This window comes from Meles meles, chromosome 5 (assembly GCF_922984935.1).
Source record: "Meles meles chromosome 5, mMelMel3.1 paternal haplotype, whole genome shotgun sequence".
Taxonomy (NCBI): Eukaryota; Metazoa; Chordata; class Mammalia; order Carnivora; family Mustelidae; genus Meles; species Meles meles.
In genome coordinates, this window is record NC_060070.1 from 125,504,781 (window position 1) to 125,521,276 (window position 16,496).

At 48.3% G+C, this 16,496-nt stretch overlaps 2 protein-coding genes across 3 annotated transcripts; one reads left to right on the plus strand and one right to left on the minus strand.

Moving 5' to 3' along the window:
• Positions 1-1,113: 1,113 nt before the first annotated feature.
• Positions 1,114-6,317, minus strand: PRR3 (proline rich 3). Of its 2 annotated transcripts, XM_046005775.1 has the most exons (5): positions 5,838-6,317; positions 5,048-5,110; positions 2,934-3,116; positions 2,297-2,587; positions 1,114-2,036 (listed from the first exon to the last, which is right to left on the minus strand). In XM_046005775.1, exons 1-5 carry the CDS (start codon positions 5,941-5,943, stop codon positions 1,930-1,932), a joined length of 750 nt encoding a protein of 249 aa, XP_045861731.1. In that variant the 5' UTR covers positions 5,944-6,317; the 3' UTR covers positions 1,114-1,929. The 2 variants fall into 2 exon arrangements, with proteins under 2 accessions (XP_045861731.1, XP_045861733.1); XM_046005777.1 differs by lacking the exon at positions 2,934-3,116 and having other exon boundaries at positions 5,838-6,316.
• A 371-nt stretch (positions 6,318-6,688) lies between these two features.
• On the plus strand, positions 6,689-14,921 carry GNL1 (G protein nucleolar 1 (putative)). Its single transcript, XM_046005774.1, has 12 exons — positions 6,689-7,163; positions 7,561-7,726; positions 8,071-8,207; positions 8,363-8,514; positions 8,632-8,703; positions 9,662-9,869; positions 10,034-10,129; positions 10,486-10,680; positions 13,390-13,568; positions 13,645-13,807; positions 14,057-14,197; positions 14,567-14,921. Exons 1-12 carry the CDS (start codon positions 7,091-7,093, stop codon positions 14,806-14,808), a joined length of 1,824 nt encoding a protein of 607 aa, XP_045861730.1. The 5' UTR covers positions 6,689-7,090; the 3' UTR covers positions 14,809-14,921.
• The last annotated feature ends 1,575 nt before the right edge of the window (positions 14,922-16,496 follow it).

Sequence of the window (16,496 nt, forward strand, 5' to 3'; positions counted from 1 at the left end):
CCATACACCCATATGATCTGGTTGAAAAATGAATCTAATCCATGCCAACCTGCCTAAAAACTGTTCAAAGGATTAATGAAAAGACCCAAGGCTGTGTGTTCTGCAAGGTCCTTAGTGGTCTAGTTCTTCTTCCTTCTGCCTCATCTCCTACTCTTCCCATCTCTTGGTGAACACCTTTGCTTAGACTTTGCTCTTCCACAACTTGTCCTTCAGAGCTTGTCTCAGATGTCACCTTCCCAGTCTCCCTTTATTACATACTCTTTGCATTATGTCTCACTTTTGACAGGTGTGGCCTTACACATATTCATGATTGTTTGATAAACGTGTCTCCCCTGTAGATTTAAACATTGGTTTTAGTTATTTCTAGTGCCTAGTATACTGTCAGTCCCATAGTTACTCCATAAATATTTGTTTAAAGACTGTTTTGTCATCACAACTCCATAATCATCAAACCTACAAACATGGGTAGAACATTAAAAAATTACTCTGTGGATACTTGGCCTCTCCTTTCCCCTCTAAGGCCTTACTCTTGAACGTAATGCAGCCTGGTGTGTCTGATGCTTATAGGTTATGGGACCTCACTAGTTCCTTCAGACTGAAAAAAAAAACTCAAGCTTTTTCCTTCTCCAACACCACTGCATATGAACAAATGGAAGAATAAAGTGACTCCAAAAAGAACACCCTTATCTGCACCTCCAGAGATGACTGGAACACAGGGATTGAAGAAAACGCTTGTTTCCACTGCATTTATTACTAATATAAAAAATGTTAAAAAGAAAAAAAAAATCATTCTCAGGTCTCCAACGGCTCTCATCCTTCCTTCTTGCCCACACAACTCCTGACCCATTTCCTCTGGGCCAGTTCAAAACCAAACCTGTTCACTGCCGTTTTCACAGAAAACAACCAGTACCAGGGATATAGGGAAGAAGGTTAGATGAGGGCGACAGTACTGTCCAGGTTCCACCCAAAGGTAGGCCAGGTGGAGATTCACAGAATTCAGACAAAAGGGCTGGTGGCCTCACAATGACGTACTCTAACTAAAGTGGGCTGGAGAGGAAATAGGGTGGCCCATCAGAGGCTTCAGAGGACATCTCATGGGCTTATGTTAAACCCAGAAAAACCAACACCAGGAGAATGGGGAGACCAGAGAGGCAGTCTTGTGGAAAGTTTCAAATTCTCCCATGTTGGGAGGTGTGGAAAGTCTAGAGGGCACCAAGAGCCTCACTCATTTTGGCAGAAAAACTTACTCTAGTGTTGGGAAGTCACAAAGATGCCACGGACACTGAGAAAGGCTACGTACGAGGGGATGCACAATTTCACAAAGCACAGTGATCACAGACCAGAGCGGTGGGGATCATGCTACTGACGAAGAAACTACAAAATCCAAAAGCAGGGAGAGTGGCCTTTCAGGGAGTAACTCTGTACCAGTCATCCATATTTGACCCCAGGTCAACCTGGTGAGTTTCACAGAGCAACTGGCAACTTTGGGGGTAGGGGCTGTCACATAAAAAGGACTTAAAACAAGCAGCTAGAAGAAGGGAATGGTAGGAAACTGCTCCAGGGCTCTCAGGAATCGAAGGCAGTACCGGGGGATGGGTGGACAGATGCACAAGAAACAGCACCAAAGAAGTTTCCTGTTCAGCAGTCAGTTGGCAACGGGGAAGAGGATCCAGGAGGCAGTTGAAGGGAGCAAAGATGGGGTCCTGAAGGCGAGTCTCTGGAGGCTGGATCAGAAGAAAGCCCACACACTGGGCACCAGTGATGAAACACAGCTCTGGACCCCAAACTGGAAGGCTGTGGAGAGGGGTGGGTGTCACTGACTGAGGGTGGTGGGTGGAACAGCCTCACAGTAGCCATCACAGGGCCACAGGGAAATATATGGCCGCTAGGTCAGAGGGCTCCTTCCAGCCTGGATAGGAAGGCACAGTCTCACAGAGGAGGTCCATTGACGCCTGGGTGGTAGAAGGCACAGAGGTCTTCATATCGACAGTGACCCTTTTTGGCAAAGTGTCGGCAAACGGGGCGGTTGGATTTGTCTGTAAACAAGTCAAAATTGAGCAGTTTAAAATAAAAGAAAGGAAAAATGTAACAAAAAGCAGAGAAAGAGAGGGCAGTCAGATTTTCTACTCCCTACCACTTCCAGACATTTTAGAATGGTAGTCATTTTCCTGGGAGAAAAACACATTCAGGGCTACTTTTACTTCAGAAGGACAAAGGACAACCCAAAAGAAGAGTCACAGGCATTTGGGGAGTGATGGGCATTAAATGTTATAGGCATAAGAAAAATGGACCTTACCTTCCATAACTTGAGGGCCATCCTTGGGCGGGCAGGTATTTTTGATAAGAGACCAACTTTTGAGCCTTCGAGGATTTCTCTGCTCTTTGTGAAAGCCTCCCCTGGAAGGACCCCCATGGCCTGGTCCAGGAAAAGGAGGTTCAGTATTGGCCCCCCACCAACCACGACCATATGGGCCACATCTGGGGCCTAGGCCTCCCCGAATTGGGCCTCTACCCCGGGGAGGAGGTGGGAGACTCAGGAGTGGTGGAATCATTGGTCCTCTTGATCCTGGAGGACCTCTGTGAAGAGCTGAAGAATAAGAGAGAAAGACATGGAAAGGTGATCAGTGGCCAGCTTAATTCTGATAAAGCAGCCCTGTGTTTTTGTTGTTTTACTTTTTATTGAAGTATAATATACATACAGAAAAATACACCAATTTTAAGTAGACAACTCAACTGCCATCAAAGTAAACACACCTGTGATTTTACCACCCAGGTGAAGGGATAGAGCCTTCTTAGCACTCGCAAATCCTCCCCCCTTTGTGCCCCTCCCCCCCAGATTCCACCCTCCTCCCCAAAGGTAACCACTATCCTGACTTCTAGCACCATAGGTTAGTTTTTGCCTGTTTTTGAACTTCGCATAAATGGAATCATACAGTCTGCATTCTTTTCTGTCTGGCTCCTTTCGCTCAACATCGTGTTTGTGAGATTCATCCAGGTTGCCTGTAGCAGGAGTTCGTTCATTTTCATTGCAGTGTAGTATCCCATTGCATGCACACACAACAACTTATTTATCCATTCTACTGATGGTGGACATGTGGGTGGATTCCAGTTTGGGGCTATAACGAAAAATGCTGCTATGAACATTTTTATACATGTCTTTGTTACACATATGTATGCATTTCTGTTGAGTATAAACGTAGTAGAGGTATTGTTGGGTCCTAGGGTATATGTATGCTAAAGTTTAATGAAGTCAAACTTTCTTTTTTAAAGTGACTGTACCAATTTACACTCCCACTGGCAACTGTTCCATAGTCTTGGACAATACTTGGTATTGTCAATTTTTTTCACTTTGCCATTCTGGGGAGTGTTTTTGTTTTGTTTTGCTTTTTAATTGTGGTGGAATATGTAACATAAAATTTGCTGTCTTTTTTTTTAAACTCTGCCCAACGTGGGGCTCGATCTCACAACTCTGAGATCAAGAGTCACATGCTCTATTTGACTGAGCCAGCCAGGTGCCTAAGATTTGCCATTTAACTATTTTCAAGTGCATGTTTTAGTAGTGTTAAGTAAATTCTCATTGTTGTGAAACAGATCTCTTTAGAAATTTTCCATCTTGCAAAACTGAAACTCTATAGGTACTGAACAACTCTCCTTTTCCTCCTCCAATCAGCTCCTACTAACCACCATTCTACTTTGCTTCTATGAATTTGACTACTTTAAATACCTCATAAGTGGAATTATACATTTGTCTTTTTTTGACTGGCTTGTTTTATTTAGCAAGATGGCCTGAAGAGTCTTCCATGCTGTAGCATGCAACAGTGTTCCCTTCCTCTCTGGGGCTGAATAATATTCCACTGTAAGAAGATACCATATTTTGTTTATTCTTCTGTCAATGGGCATTTAGAGTTCCTCCAGCTCTTGGCTGTTGTAAATAATGCTGCTATGAATAGGAGTGTGCAAATCTCTCTTCAAGATCCTGCTTTCCATTCTTTTGGATATATACCCAGAAGTGGGAATGCTGGATCATGTGGTATTTCTATTTCTAACTTTTTCTGAGGAAACTCCATAGTGTTTTCCATAGAACTGCACCATTTTACAATCTCACCAACAGTGCACAAGGGTCTTAACTTGAAGTGTTATGTTTTCATCTTGCAATTATTTAACAACTAATGATATTGAGCTCTTGTTCACATGTTCTTGGTCATTTAGATCTGTTTTTCAGAGAGAGCTGTTCTGGTACATTGCCCATTTTTTCTAACAGGTTGTCTAAAAGAGGCCTGTGTATATTCTAGATTCAAACTCTTCATTGGTTGTATTTGTTGCAAGTATCCTCTATCTATGACTTCCTATTAATTTCTTAATGGTATGATTTGATTAATAAAAGTTTAATGTAGTTCAGTTTATCAATCTTTATAATGTTTATTATCTGTTTAAGAACTGTTATCTCCTCCACGGCCATGAAAATATTTTTCTTTACTTTTAATACTTAGATCTACACTTCAGTTGGCGTTTACATACCATATGAATAGGTCAGATTTCATCCCCCTCAAGAATACCCAATTAATCCAGCATCATTTATGAAATGACCACTATTTCAGCTCCAACTTCATCATAAATGAGGTGTCTACATATGTGCAGGCCTGTTACTGTGCTTTTTGTACCAGGCTATTGACTTTTAGGTCTGTTGTTGTGCCAACACCACACCATAACTACTACAGCTTTACAGTAAATTGTGACATTCAGGTAAGTCCTCCAACTTCAAGATTGTATTTGCAGCTTTTGCATTTCCATGTAATAACACAGAATGCTTATTTCCATGTTAGGGATTGATAGGGATTGTAACCAGGAATCCACTGAATCTACAGATCAATTTGGGAATAAGCGACATTTTTACAACACTGAGTTTTCCAATCTGTGAATATACATCTCTCCATTCATTTTTGAACAGAATCCCTGATCTTTCAGTTTTAAGTTCTTCTGGGTTTTAGTCCCTCCCTTGCCCCCTTCTCCAGGACTAATCAAAGAATCTGAGTCCCCTCATCCTCACCTGACTTGGGGTCACCAGGCTTTCCATTGGCCATGGGAGGAGGGCCTAGAAGGCTGGGTGGTCCTAAGAGCAGACATGAAAAATAGTTATCAGAATGGACTAAAGTTATAATGATCCTGTCTCATGTTTTTCTACTACTTATTTCTTAATTCAATCTGTAAAGCCAGATACATTCTCAGTAGTGTTACATGTTCTCAGGTAAATCCACCTGCCCTTTCCTCAAAAAAGAGTTTCCAGTTTGAAGAAAAAAAAAAAAAAAGTGGAGACTCAGTCAAGGAGTATAATGCAGGAAGGCTATCTTACAGCTTTCTCTTTCCCTTAACCTAGTTGCTACCCAAAACATCCCGGGTGATTCCAGATGTAATCCAATCCTCCCTTCAACTGTTGGCCAATCAGAACGATCCCCCCCCTCCCCGCCCCCGGAGTAGTTCAGAGAAGGCAGCACTTCTATCTTGCTTCCCTATGCAAGTCTGATGGTAAACTGTTATCCTAGTCTACGCAATCTGCAACCTCTCTAGGGCCCCCTCTCCCTTGCTGTTCTGCGACTGCGCACACGAGCTCTTTATCTTCTCCCCTGCCCTCTTCAGAAAGGTTAGAGGCCGGATCGAAGTTGAGGGGTCAAGGAAGAGAACTCACTCAGGACTCCACACTGGACAGGATCCTATCCGCGCCCCAGTGCTTGCGCCCTTCCTCCTAACGTTAAGAGCCCCCTCCCCCGCATCTTTTCAGACCCTAACCCCTCGCCTCGACCAGCTGACAGGCATGTGCACACCCCTCCCGGGCTCCTCACCGATGGGACTCCCATCCTCCTCCTCTCCAGCCTCCTCCCGCTCTGGCAGAGGGGGCTGCTGCAGTGGCGGCGGCTGCTGCTGATTCTGCTTCTTTCGTTTGGGCATCGTGATTGCGGCAATGGCTGCAGCGGGATTTGGAGGGCAGTGAGGAAGGGGCACGCGGGGATCCTATTTCCGTTTCCGGTGAGTGCATGGAGAGGCTGATGCTCCCGCCATTTAACTTCCGGGAAGCTCCGAGGAGCTTTTGTGCGTCAAATTCTATCATAAAACGCCTCCCTCGGCCTCTGCCAGGCACAGAAGCAGTCTCAAGGCTACTTTTTATTGCGTTCCTCTATATGCTTTTAAAAATCTCTCTCTTCTCCCCTCGCAAAGAACCCACGACTGGCTGCTCACTGTGTGCCATAGAGTCGACAGGCTCTCGGGCCAGAAGGCCTGAGAGAGCTGTCGCACCTTGAGATCGCCACATCCGGACCCGGTTACTATGGTAACAGCTGCAGGCACAACTTCGTGCCCTCTGACCTCTCTCCAAAAATCCTTGTCCCACCTGGGTTTCCTTCCTAGCCTGCGCTTGCCCTTATGATCTGTAAACCTGCTATTTATCGCTCCCTTGACAAGGAATTTGGGTCCCAGGGCTCTTGAGACCGCTACCCGCCCCTCAAGACGTCTGGCCCCGCCCCCAGTGTAGAAGAGCAACTCCACTCCATTCCTGGGACGCGCAGTCCAGTCTTTCCACTAAGGTCAAGCCCGGGGGGTGGGAGGCTGAGAAGTAGCTTCAGCGCATCCACGCTCCTCTTTCTCCCAGGTGGTAGGACCCGCCCTCCGCTCCACCGCCCCCTCCAGGTGAGTGGTAGCTTCCCCCCAGAGCGCAAGGTAGTGATGACACACGTCCCCCCTCCTCCGAACGCGAGTTGGTAGCGTCCGTGACGAAGTTAGCCTGATCCTCCCACGCGCGCCTCCTTCCTCGCCGCCGCTGCGCCCTCTCGGTGCCACTGACTCTCACGTGCAGTAGCGCACCCCGCATCCTCCTCTCGCCTCGCTCCCATAAAGAAGTGGCTGTATTTCGCTTTCCACCCAGGCCACGGTTAGGGGGGTGGGGGCAAATCGGCCAGGCCCGCCCGCTGACGTCACCTCATAGCCCCGCCCCCTCTAGGGTCCCAGGCCCTTGCGGCGGGGGTTGCCCGGGGGGGTGGGGGGGAGTCAGTTGAGGCGGCGGGAGCTCGGCGGAGGGTGGGCCAGGGGACTGGTCCAGGCCATGCCGAGAAAGAAGCCCTTCAGCGTGAAGCAAAAGAAGAAGCAGTTGCAGGACAAGCGGGAGCGGAAGCGAGGTCAGTGCGGGAGCGAGGGGAGGGGGCGGGGCTCGGGCTCCCGCACCTCTGGAAGGAGGGGTGTGCCCGCCGCACCCCTGCGGGGCGTGGGAGTGGGTGGTGGCCACGCGCAGACGATTGGGATTCTCTCACCCCAGTCTCCCTGGAATGAGTGGGAAAGGATGGGGAATTGGGGGAGGGGAATCCCTCCAGCTCGAACGGGGCGCCATCCCCGCAGGTCCCTGGAGGAGGAATGACTCCCCCCACGCACATCCGGTAGGGTCTTGGGCAGGATGCTGGGAGGATCGGGCCTCAAAAGAAGTGGAGTGGTGTGAGGGGAAGCCACACAGACCGGGGAGGGGGGTCTTACCGCCCCTTAGAGCCGTCCAGTATTAGCGTCACCGCCTCCTCCCCGCAGGGCTCCAAGATGGGCTGCGATCCAGTTCCAACAGCCGCAGCGGGAGCCGGGAGCGGCGGGAGGAGCAGACCGACACCTCGGACGGGGAATCTGTGACCCATCATATTCGCAGGCTCAATCAGCAGCCTTCCCAGGGGCTAGGTCCTCGAGGCTATGACCCAAATCGGTGAGAGCAGGCGGGGGGCGCTGGGCAGGGCATCCCCGCCTACCCGGAAGTGAGAGTGTTGCTGGTGGGGTAAGCCCGCTGCTGGTGTGGAGGTGGGTCTGGGATGCTGTCCGTCTCTTCGCAGGCAGCTGGGCTCACGGGAGCGGGCCACAATCCTCCTAACGGGGCGGGGGCGGCTGGAGAGAGTTCTTGGCTTTTAAAAGGGCGAGGTTTAGAGGAAGGTGGAATATTGCGGGAGAAGGACTTGGACAACTTTGGAGAGAAAGCTCTATGAAGATGTCTGCCCAGGAGGGGAGTTTGTGGCCACGGGATTGCAAGAGATGCTGCGGTCCCTGTCCCATTAGATACCGGCTGCATTTTGAGCGAGACAGCCGGGAGGAGGTGGAAAGGAGAAAGAGGGCAGCCCGCGAGCAAGTGCTACAGCCTGTCAGTGCTGAGCTGCTGGAGCTGGACATTCGGGAGGTCTATCAGCCTGGCTCAGGTGAGAGCTCAACATCTGGGTGTTTGGAAGAGGCAGTGGACTGGGGGAAGGAACTTGGAAGAGGAAGATTTGACTGTGAGGGATGAGAGGTCTGGGATCCATTCTTGAGCCCTGAAACTATTCTGACTTACTTGGACTTTTTCTTAACTTCCCAGTTCTGGACTTTCCCCGACGTCCTCCTTGGAGCTATGAGATGTCCAAAGAGCAGCTAATGAGCCAGGAGGAACGGAGCTTCCAGGAGTACCTTGGGAAGATTCATGGGGCTTACACCTCTGAGAAACTCAGCTACTTTGAGCATAATCTGGAGGTGAGAATGGAGTGGGGACAGGAGTGGGGCATAGTGACTGTTGGTCAGATTGGTCTGGGGTCAGGCAGGAGAGGAATTCTGGGCTTAGGTACTCTTCCAGTGATCTTGTTTTTTCAGACATGGAGGCAGCTGTGGCGTGTGTTAGAGATGTCTGACATTGTCCTACTTATCACTGATATCCGACACCCAGTGAGTACTGGGGGTGAGGGTGACAAGGAGGATGGGGAGGAATATTCTTGTGGGGTAAAGGGCAGAGGCAGGAGTTGGGAGATGGAGAGGTCTTTCCTACCTCATAGTGATGTCTGCAGTCAAGAACTCAGTCCTTTGTTCATCAGTGTCACAGCTTATCACTCCTCCTCTGGTTAACTGACTCTCTTTATTCCTTTGATGAAAAACTATGTATCCTGTTTTCATTCCACCATAGCTAGACCAATAGGATGTTTTAGTGTGGAGCTCCGGGGGATTCTGTGAAGGCAGCCTGGGGCTCCTCCCTGCCCCACCACATCAGTCACTATAGAACTCAGCCTTACGTGGAAGACTAGGATAGTAGTTAAGGCTCTAAACTTGGCTGCTGGAAAACCTTTGTGTTAACCCAGCTCTGCCACTCCATTGCTGTCCTCTAGTGGGAGAAAGGGAGGTCTGTGGGGACATTTAGCTTGGAAGTCCTTAATGGCACGTATACACACACTCCTACACATACAAATGTGTGTACTCACATGCACTCACACAGCCACACATGCTCATCACAAATCTACAGACATGTGCATGTGCATACATGCATCTAAATACATGTAGATAGTTGTGTGCACACAAAAACAGGTATTATGAGTTTTATCCCAACCCTACTCTTATTCCTGACCCCAGTCTTTACACCAGTGTGCTAGGTATCACTATTTCCTTGTCTTGTTTTTGGCTCATTTCCATCCCTAATAGGGACCTGTAAGAAGTCCCCCAGAGACAAATGCACAGGTATTGCTTACTGCTACTTTATTTTTCTAGTTCAGTTTTGCTAATTTACCCTTTTGCCCCTAGAATCTGCTACCCCCCGAGTCTTGTCTCTGAGTGGTGCCTGGTGAGTGGGGAACTAGAGGCAGAGAACTCTGGGTTGACTTCTCATTGCTCTCTCCTCTCGCCAACCCTGTTCCAGGTTGTGAATTTCCCACCAGCACTTTACGAGTACGTGACTGGAGAACTTGGGTTGGCCTTGGTCTTGGTCCTGAACAAGGTGGATCTAGCCCCACCGGCTCTCGTGGTTGCCTGGAAGCATTATTTTCACCAACACTATCCCCAGCTCCACATAGTCCTTTTTACCTCTTTCCCTCGGGACCCCTGTACCCCACAGGATCCTAGTAGTGGTGAGTGGACAATGAGAAAGGCAGCATGAGAGAGATGGGGTGGCAGGGGACAACAGGGAGAATAGAGAAGTTTGTTGACGGAGTACCTGATCTTGGGCCTAAGGGTGGTGGGCGAGTTGGGGTGTATAAGCCCATGTTTTAACACTTGTGCCCTTTGATCTCAGTTTTGAAGAAGAGTCGGAGGCGGGGGAGAGGATGGACTCGGGCCCTGGGGCCAGAGCAGTTGCTGAGAGCCTGTGAAGCCATCACTGCAGGAAAAGGTATATAGCTCTTAGAGGGGAGCTGTGGAAGGATATGGGGGAAACCCAAGACCTAAAGTCATTTTGCTTCCCTTCCCTGAAGTTAGTCCCTTCTATTATGGATGTAGTTGAGCAGCCAGGGAAGGATGGAAGAGGGAGCACACAAGGTGGCAACAAAGGTAGCAGGTAGGCAGGAACCCCAGTGCTCTGTTGCCTTCAGTCTTCCCCGTATTTTTCTGAAACTCAACACAGGCCAGGAAGAATCTGTCACGTGGGTTGGCACTCTCCAACTCCAGAGGGAGTTGTGCAGTACATAGTCTGTGCAATCATCTCTGGTGGCCCTGGGGAGAACCTTTATCATCTTCTTCCCTGAACAGTGGACTTGAGCAGCTGGCGGGAGAAGATTGCCCGAGATGTGACTGGGGCCACCTGGGGAAATGGCTCTGGAGAGGAGGAGGAAGAAGAGGATGGACCTGCAGTCCTGGTGGAGCAGCAGACTGACTCAGCGATGGAGCCAACTGGCCCAACCCGGGAGCGCTACAAAGATGGGGTGGTGACCATTGGCTGTGTGGGTAAGGAAGTGGTGGCCCATGCATGGCGGCCTACCCCGAGGTACAGAGTTTCAGAAAAGGAAGGTGTCAGCAATAGTGGAAAGGTCCTGGTGCCTTTGAGTTAAATTCAGGCTTAGCTCTTACTAATCTTGAGCAAGGTATTTACCCTTTACGAGTCTTAGTTATTTTGGTTTTTATTTATTTATTATTATTATTTTTAATATTTTTTATTTATTTATCTGACAGATCACAAGTAGGCAGAGAGGCGGGAAGAGAGAGAGAAGGAAGCAGGCTCCCCACCGAGCAGAGAGCCCTATGTAAATCCAAGGTTTAGGGCTCCATCCCAGGACCCTGGGATCATGACCTGAGCTGAAGGCAGAGGCTTTAACCCACTGAGCCACCCAGGCGCCCCTATTTTGGTTTTTAGAATGAAGATGCTGATACCCAATTAGAAGAACGGATGTGAGGAATGAAGAGAATAGCATAGGCAGAGCCTAAGGATGACTGACAAATAGTGTTATTAGTAATAATCACGATTGTTTTTTTTGTTTGTTTGTTTTTTTAAAGATTTTATTTATTTATTTGACAGACAGAGATCACAAGTAGGCAGAGAGACAGGCAGAGAGAGAGGAGAAAGCAGGCTCCCTGCTGCGCAGAGAGCCCAATGCAGGGCTCGATCCCAGGACCCTGGGATCATGACCCGAGCTGAAGGCAGAGGCTTTAACCTACTGAGCCACCCAGGCACCCCAATAGTCACGATTGTTAAACTTTAACCTTTACGTAGTGCTTACCAGGTACCAAGCATTGTTCTAAATGATATATATCTTAACTGTTGCCATAGTCATAATCAATCTGTAGTAGGGAAATCACTAAGTCCTAGTAGGAGGTTAGTTAGCAGTCATATCTTTCTAAGTCTTATCCCTTTAAGTCTGTTGTCAAGGAGAATTTCCGTGAATTAAGAGCTTTGTCTCCACTCTTGGTGGGGAAGAAAGGAATGTATGATTAGGACCCAGGGCCCCTTCCCTTTGTTGATGGGAGCAGTAAGAAGTGACTTGGGCAAAGTTGTGGCATTGAGGTGATAGGGGAATCAAATTAAGGAAAGCAGAGTAGTTAGTTGGGCTCCTTGGAAACATTGCTGAGTTAGTCTCCTTTTTGTCCTGGGAACAACCTATCTGATTGCTGACAGATGACACTCTCTTCAGTCATTTCCCCCTGCTTCTCCCTGGCAAGGGTAGGGGGGTTGGGGTGTCCACTCTTCAAGACTCTGCAATACCTTATGTGCAGTAGCTTATATCAGAGTGATGTAAGAGAGAGCATTTTCTGTGGCACAGGCAGTCCTGAGCTTGGATTTACTTCTAGTTGTCGACAGATGTTTTGCTAAGTGCCGCGTGCTGTTCCAGGAGCAGATAATGCTGCCATGAACCAGAAAGGTCCCTACTCTCACAGAGCTTATTGCCTTGGAAATAAATAGATTCATGACTTAAAACCATATTATTTAGGGACAATGAAAGGGGATAGAGAGTGATCCAGAAAGAAGGGCTCTCATGGAAAGTCCCCTTTGAGAAGAGCCCAGCATGTTGAGAGGAAGTAACCATTTGGAGACACGGGAAAAGGGTCTTCTAGACCAAGGGATTAGTAAATGAAAAGATCTAGATGTGGGAGCAAGCTTGGTGATTATGGGACAAGCCAGTGTTGGAGCACTGGGAGATGGGAGCCATGGGAATGAGTAAGATGGAGGAGAGGGGCAGGACTTGGGAGTTCACGGTCTGTAAAAGGGGCTGGGTATAGAGCTGGGTCATGGTATCTCAGTTGGGTTAGAAGGGAAGCGAGGACATGAGTTCAGTATGGAATAGTGGGTCAAAATTTTATTAGAAATGAGGAACAGAGTAAGTGAGCTAGAATGACAGGGTATCGGGGCAGGGAGAGTGGTGCTTGCAGTTGAGATTTTAGAAGTGTGAATTGACCAGATCCAGAGTATGACTATGCCAGTGGGTAGTTGAGGAAATGACCTTTGGAAGATAGATGCTGGCACTGAGAGGCCAGAGTGTTAAACAGGCCACCTGTGCAGATACAAAGGTCACCCAAAATGTTAGAGGTAGTCCTGAAGAGAGGAGCAGTGAGCCTCGAGGTTTTCCCGTCTTCTCCCTGGAGAAGTTGCGATGATTATGAGCTGCATGTCTTACTTGTGTTGGGCATTTAGTGTACTGCAGGCACTGAACCACACAGTTGTATTTAATCCTGACCACTTTGAGCTTGAAGGTATCTGTACTTGTAAGATGAGGAAACAGGCTCAGAAAATGAAGTAAATTGCCTTGAGGTTATAAAGCTGATAAGTGGAGAGGCCAGGATTCAACCCTAGCAGCCCAGAGTCTGCTTCGAAACTTGCAAGGTTGTACCACTTCTTTAATTTCTTTCCATCCTTCCTTCCTTCATAAGATTTTATTTATTTATTTGACAGGAAGTTAGTGGGAGAGGAAACACAAGTAAGGGGAGTGGGAGAGGGAGAAGCAGGCTTCTCGCTGAACAGGAAGCCCTATATGGGGCTTGATCCCAGCATGCTGGGACCATGAGTTGAGCCCATGGCATATGTTTAGTGGCTGAACCACCCAGGCACCCCCACTTCTTTAATTTCTGTGCCTTACTTTCTTTCTTATTTATAGTTATAGCACTACATCCTGCCTATTGCAGAGTAGGGAACTGTCTAATGTTAATTTTTCTTGCCTTTCTTAGGTTTCCCCAATGTGGGCAAGTCCTCGCTGATCAACGGTCTGGTAGGCAGGAAGGTTGTGAGTGTCTCCAGAACCCCTGGCCACACCCGATACTTTCAGACCTACTTCCTCACCCCCTCTGTGAAGCTCTGTGACTGCCCCGGCCTCATATTCCCATCCCTTCTGCCCAGGCAGTTACAGGTACGAGGGCAGGGTGGCAGGAAAGGAGAGGAGGCAGGGGGTCAGGAACAGACTGAGCATTCTTGTTTGCCCTCAGGTTCTGGCAGGGATCTACCCCATTGCCCAAATCCAGGAGCCATACACCGCCGTGGGCTACCTGGCCTCTCGAATTCCTGTGCAGGTCCTGCTCCACCTGCGCCACCCAGAGGCCAAGGATCCCTCAGCGGAACACCCCTGGTGTGCCTGGGACATCTGTGAAGGTGGGCTCCATGTTCCTGGTTTCTTCTCCCCTTACCCTGAACCCTGTCCTATCTCCTCACCTGTCCTTAGAGGTTCTGCCATTGATGAAGCACCTGGCTGCGCATGCCTGGATTTCTGTTGTGGGGCCAGCAAGATCAGTGGTCTGGGATGATCTGGAGAAAACTGGAAGGACTGTGTTATAAGAATGGGGTGATGGTAACTGGGCCCAGTTAATGGCTTCCCTCCCTACTCTTCTTTTCTCTCTCCAGCCTGGGCAGAGAAGCGTGGTTATAAGACAGCTAAGGCAGCCCGGAACGATGTGTACAGAGCAGCCAATAGCCTCCTACGGCTGGCACTGGACGGCCGCCTCAGCCTGTGTTTTCATCCCCCCGGCTACAATGAACAGAAAGGTCAGACAGCCACTGTTCTTGTGCTATAATGTAGGCAAAAAGGTGGGGGGTCTGTGGCTACACAGAGTGAGGGTTAGACCTGGATTCTCTACCTGTCGGTCAGCTCTATGTTACTAAGTGTCTTTGAGACAGTTTCCTGATCTGCAAAACCTGGATGATAGTTGTCCTCTGGCAAGGTGGTGGTAGAGAGTAGAGTTAATATATGCAGAGCTTCTGTTCAGTGCCCAGCATATGGGAATTTGAATGAATGAATGCCAGCAGCTACAAAACCGATTGTTACTCTTAGTCTTTGCCTTTTCCCCATCTTTCTTTGGCTTTAGTTCCTCGCTTAAAACTTTCCTCTGTTCTCTTCTTGTTTTGGTTCCCCAGGCACCTGGGAGTCCCATCCGGAGACCACAGAGCTGGTGGTTTTGCAGGGCAGGGTGGGGCCAGCAGGTGACGAGGAGGAGGAGGAAGAAGAAGAGCTGAGCAGCTCCTGTGAGGAGGAGGGAGAGGAGGACCGGGATGCAGATGAGGAGGGGGAAGGGGATGAGGACACCCCAACTTCAGCTCCAGGGTCCAGCCTGGCTGCCCGAAACCCTTATGCCCTACTGGGAGAGGACGAGTGCTGAGTCCCTACCCTGCACCATCTGCTCCACCCAGTATCTCTGCTTTTGAACTGACCTGGGGGTACCTTCCCTCTGCTGCCGCAATTGTGAATAAAGATTGTCTGCTTTGTAACCCCTTCCCCGAATGGACTGAGGTGAGAGCGGCTGTTTTAGCCAACAGCTGTGGGAAGTCTCTCTCCTATTCTCCTTTCTATCCCCTCTTTGGGAAGGAAGAGTTCTCTTAGGGGTTAATTCACTGGGTTGTAAGGTCCTGAAATCCACTGTCTTTGCTCACTCTTCCACTCTGCACCTTATGAATCCCAGTATCAACATGGGAAGGGGAAGTCACTTCAGGTTTTGAGGCCAGGTCTAAATCCAACCCTCTTTTGGAGTTTGTGCCATTCCTTCTCAGATTTGAGCAGCGGCTGTGTGTGCCCCCTGCTGCTAGACCTGGGTCTATTAGGTTCTACTAGTAGTACTACTTTTGGGAACAGAAGTGGTAAGAGATGTGACAAGCTGATGTCGCCATGTGAGCTTTTTATAGGATTTATTGAAATTCAACAAATACTTATCAAGGGCCAGCTGTGTGTCTGGATCTCTGCTAAGCACTGAGCATATAAAAATGTGTAGATAGGGCCTGACCTAAATGTGCAGCCTGGCCATGATTAAGACCCCATTCTCAGGCACCCAAGTTTTTAGATGAAAAAGGGTGTGTGATGTTTTCCAAATCTTTGCGGCTCATACGCTATCATTCTAGGACTTCCTGTTGATAGAAGTTTTTAGTTAAGACAATGTTTGTGAAGATGGTGATTAAATGTGAACAAGTAGCGTCTTAATTACTGCAAAAAAGTAATGTGCACATTCATGATTTAAGCAGACCAGCCCTTTAAGTACCGTGTTAAGCTTTATTATTTTAAGGCCCATATGCGCTAAAGGTCTATGAGATTGATAGAGGGCACAGAGACAGTGTTTTGAATCCTATTTAGCCTGGTCTGGGGCTAGAGAAAAGATGATCACTGCAGGGTCTGTGCTAGAACTCAGCAGGTAGCCAGAGCTGTCTTACAGAGTCCTGTGCATCTCAGCAGTAGTCAGCCATCCTGTGTGTCAGGGCATCTGAAGACTTCTTGTACTCCTTTGTTAAGCAAGCAGCCAGACTCCTAGACTTAATTATTGGAAAAAGGGAGAATGGGATTTGTTGACTGCCACAGTGTTGTCTGAGTTAAGTATTAGCAAAAAGTATTTTTAATGGGCTGACAAACATATACTGTTAGGTGCAAGGATGAGGAGAAGATGGAGTAACAGATTCCTTCTCTTCACTCTTAAAGCATCCCCTGCAGAATCTGGGTCACTGGGCAGTTTTCTGTTATGCCAGTAGAAACCCAGTCAGTCCAGGAGTGAAGGAAATGAAGTATATTTACGAGAGGCTGATATGTTTGGCTTTTGAGTCCTGGTCAACATTCCACCAAGCTCACAGTGTATTGGTGCCAGTAAAGAGGTAAGTCCTGGAATTTCAAGTCCAGTGCAAAGGTAAAATACTGTCAGTGTGTGAATGTGCTTGAAGGTTACTCAAAATGTGCGGTAAAAGAGAAAAAGTCCCAATTAGAGAAAAGCCCACCTATCTCCCATCTTGGGCTCTTTAGCCTCAAGACTGACTCTTATGATGGAAGAAAGGAGCTCAGGCTCAGCTTCCTCTAAAGGTTCATGATGTTTAG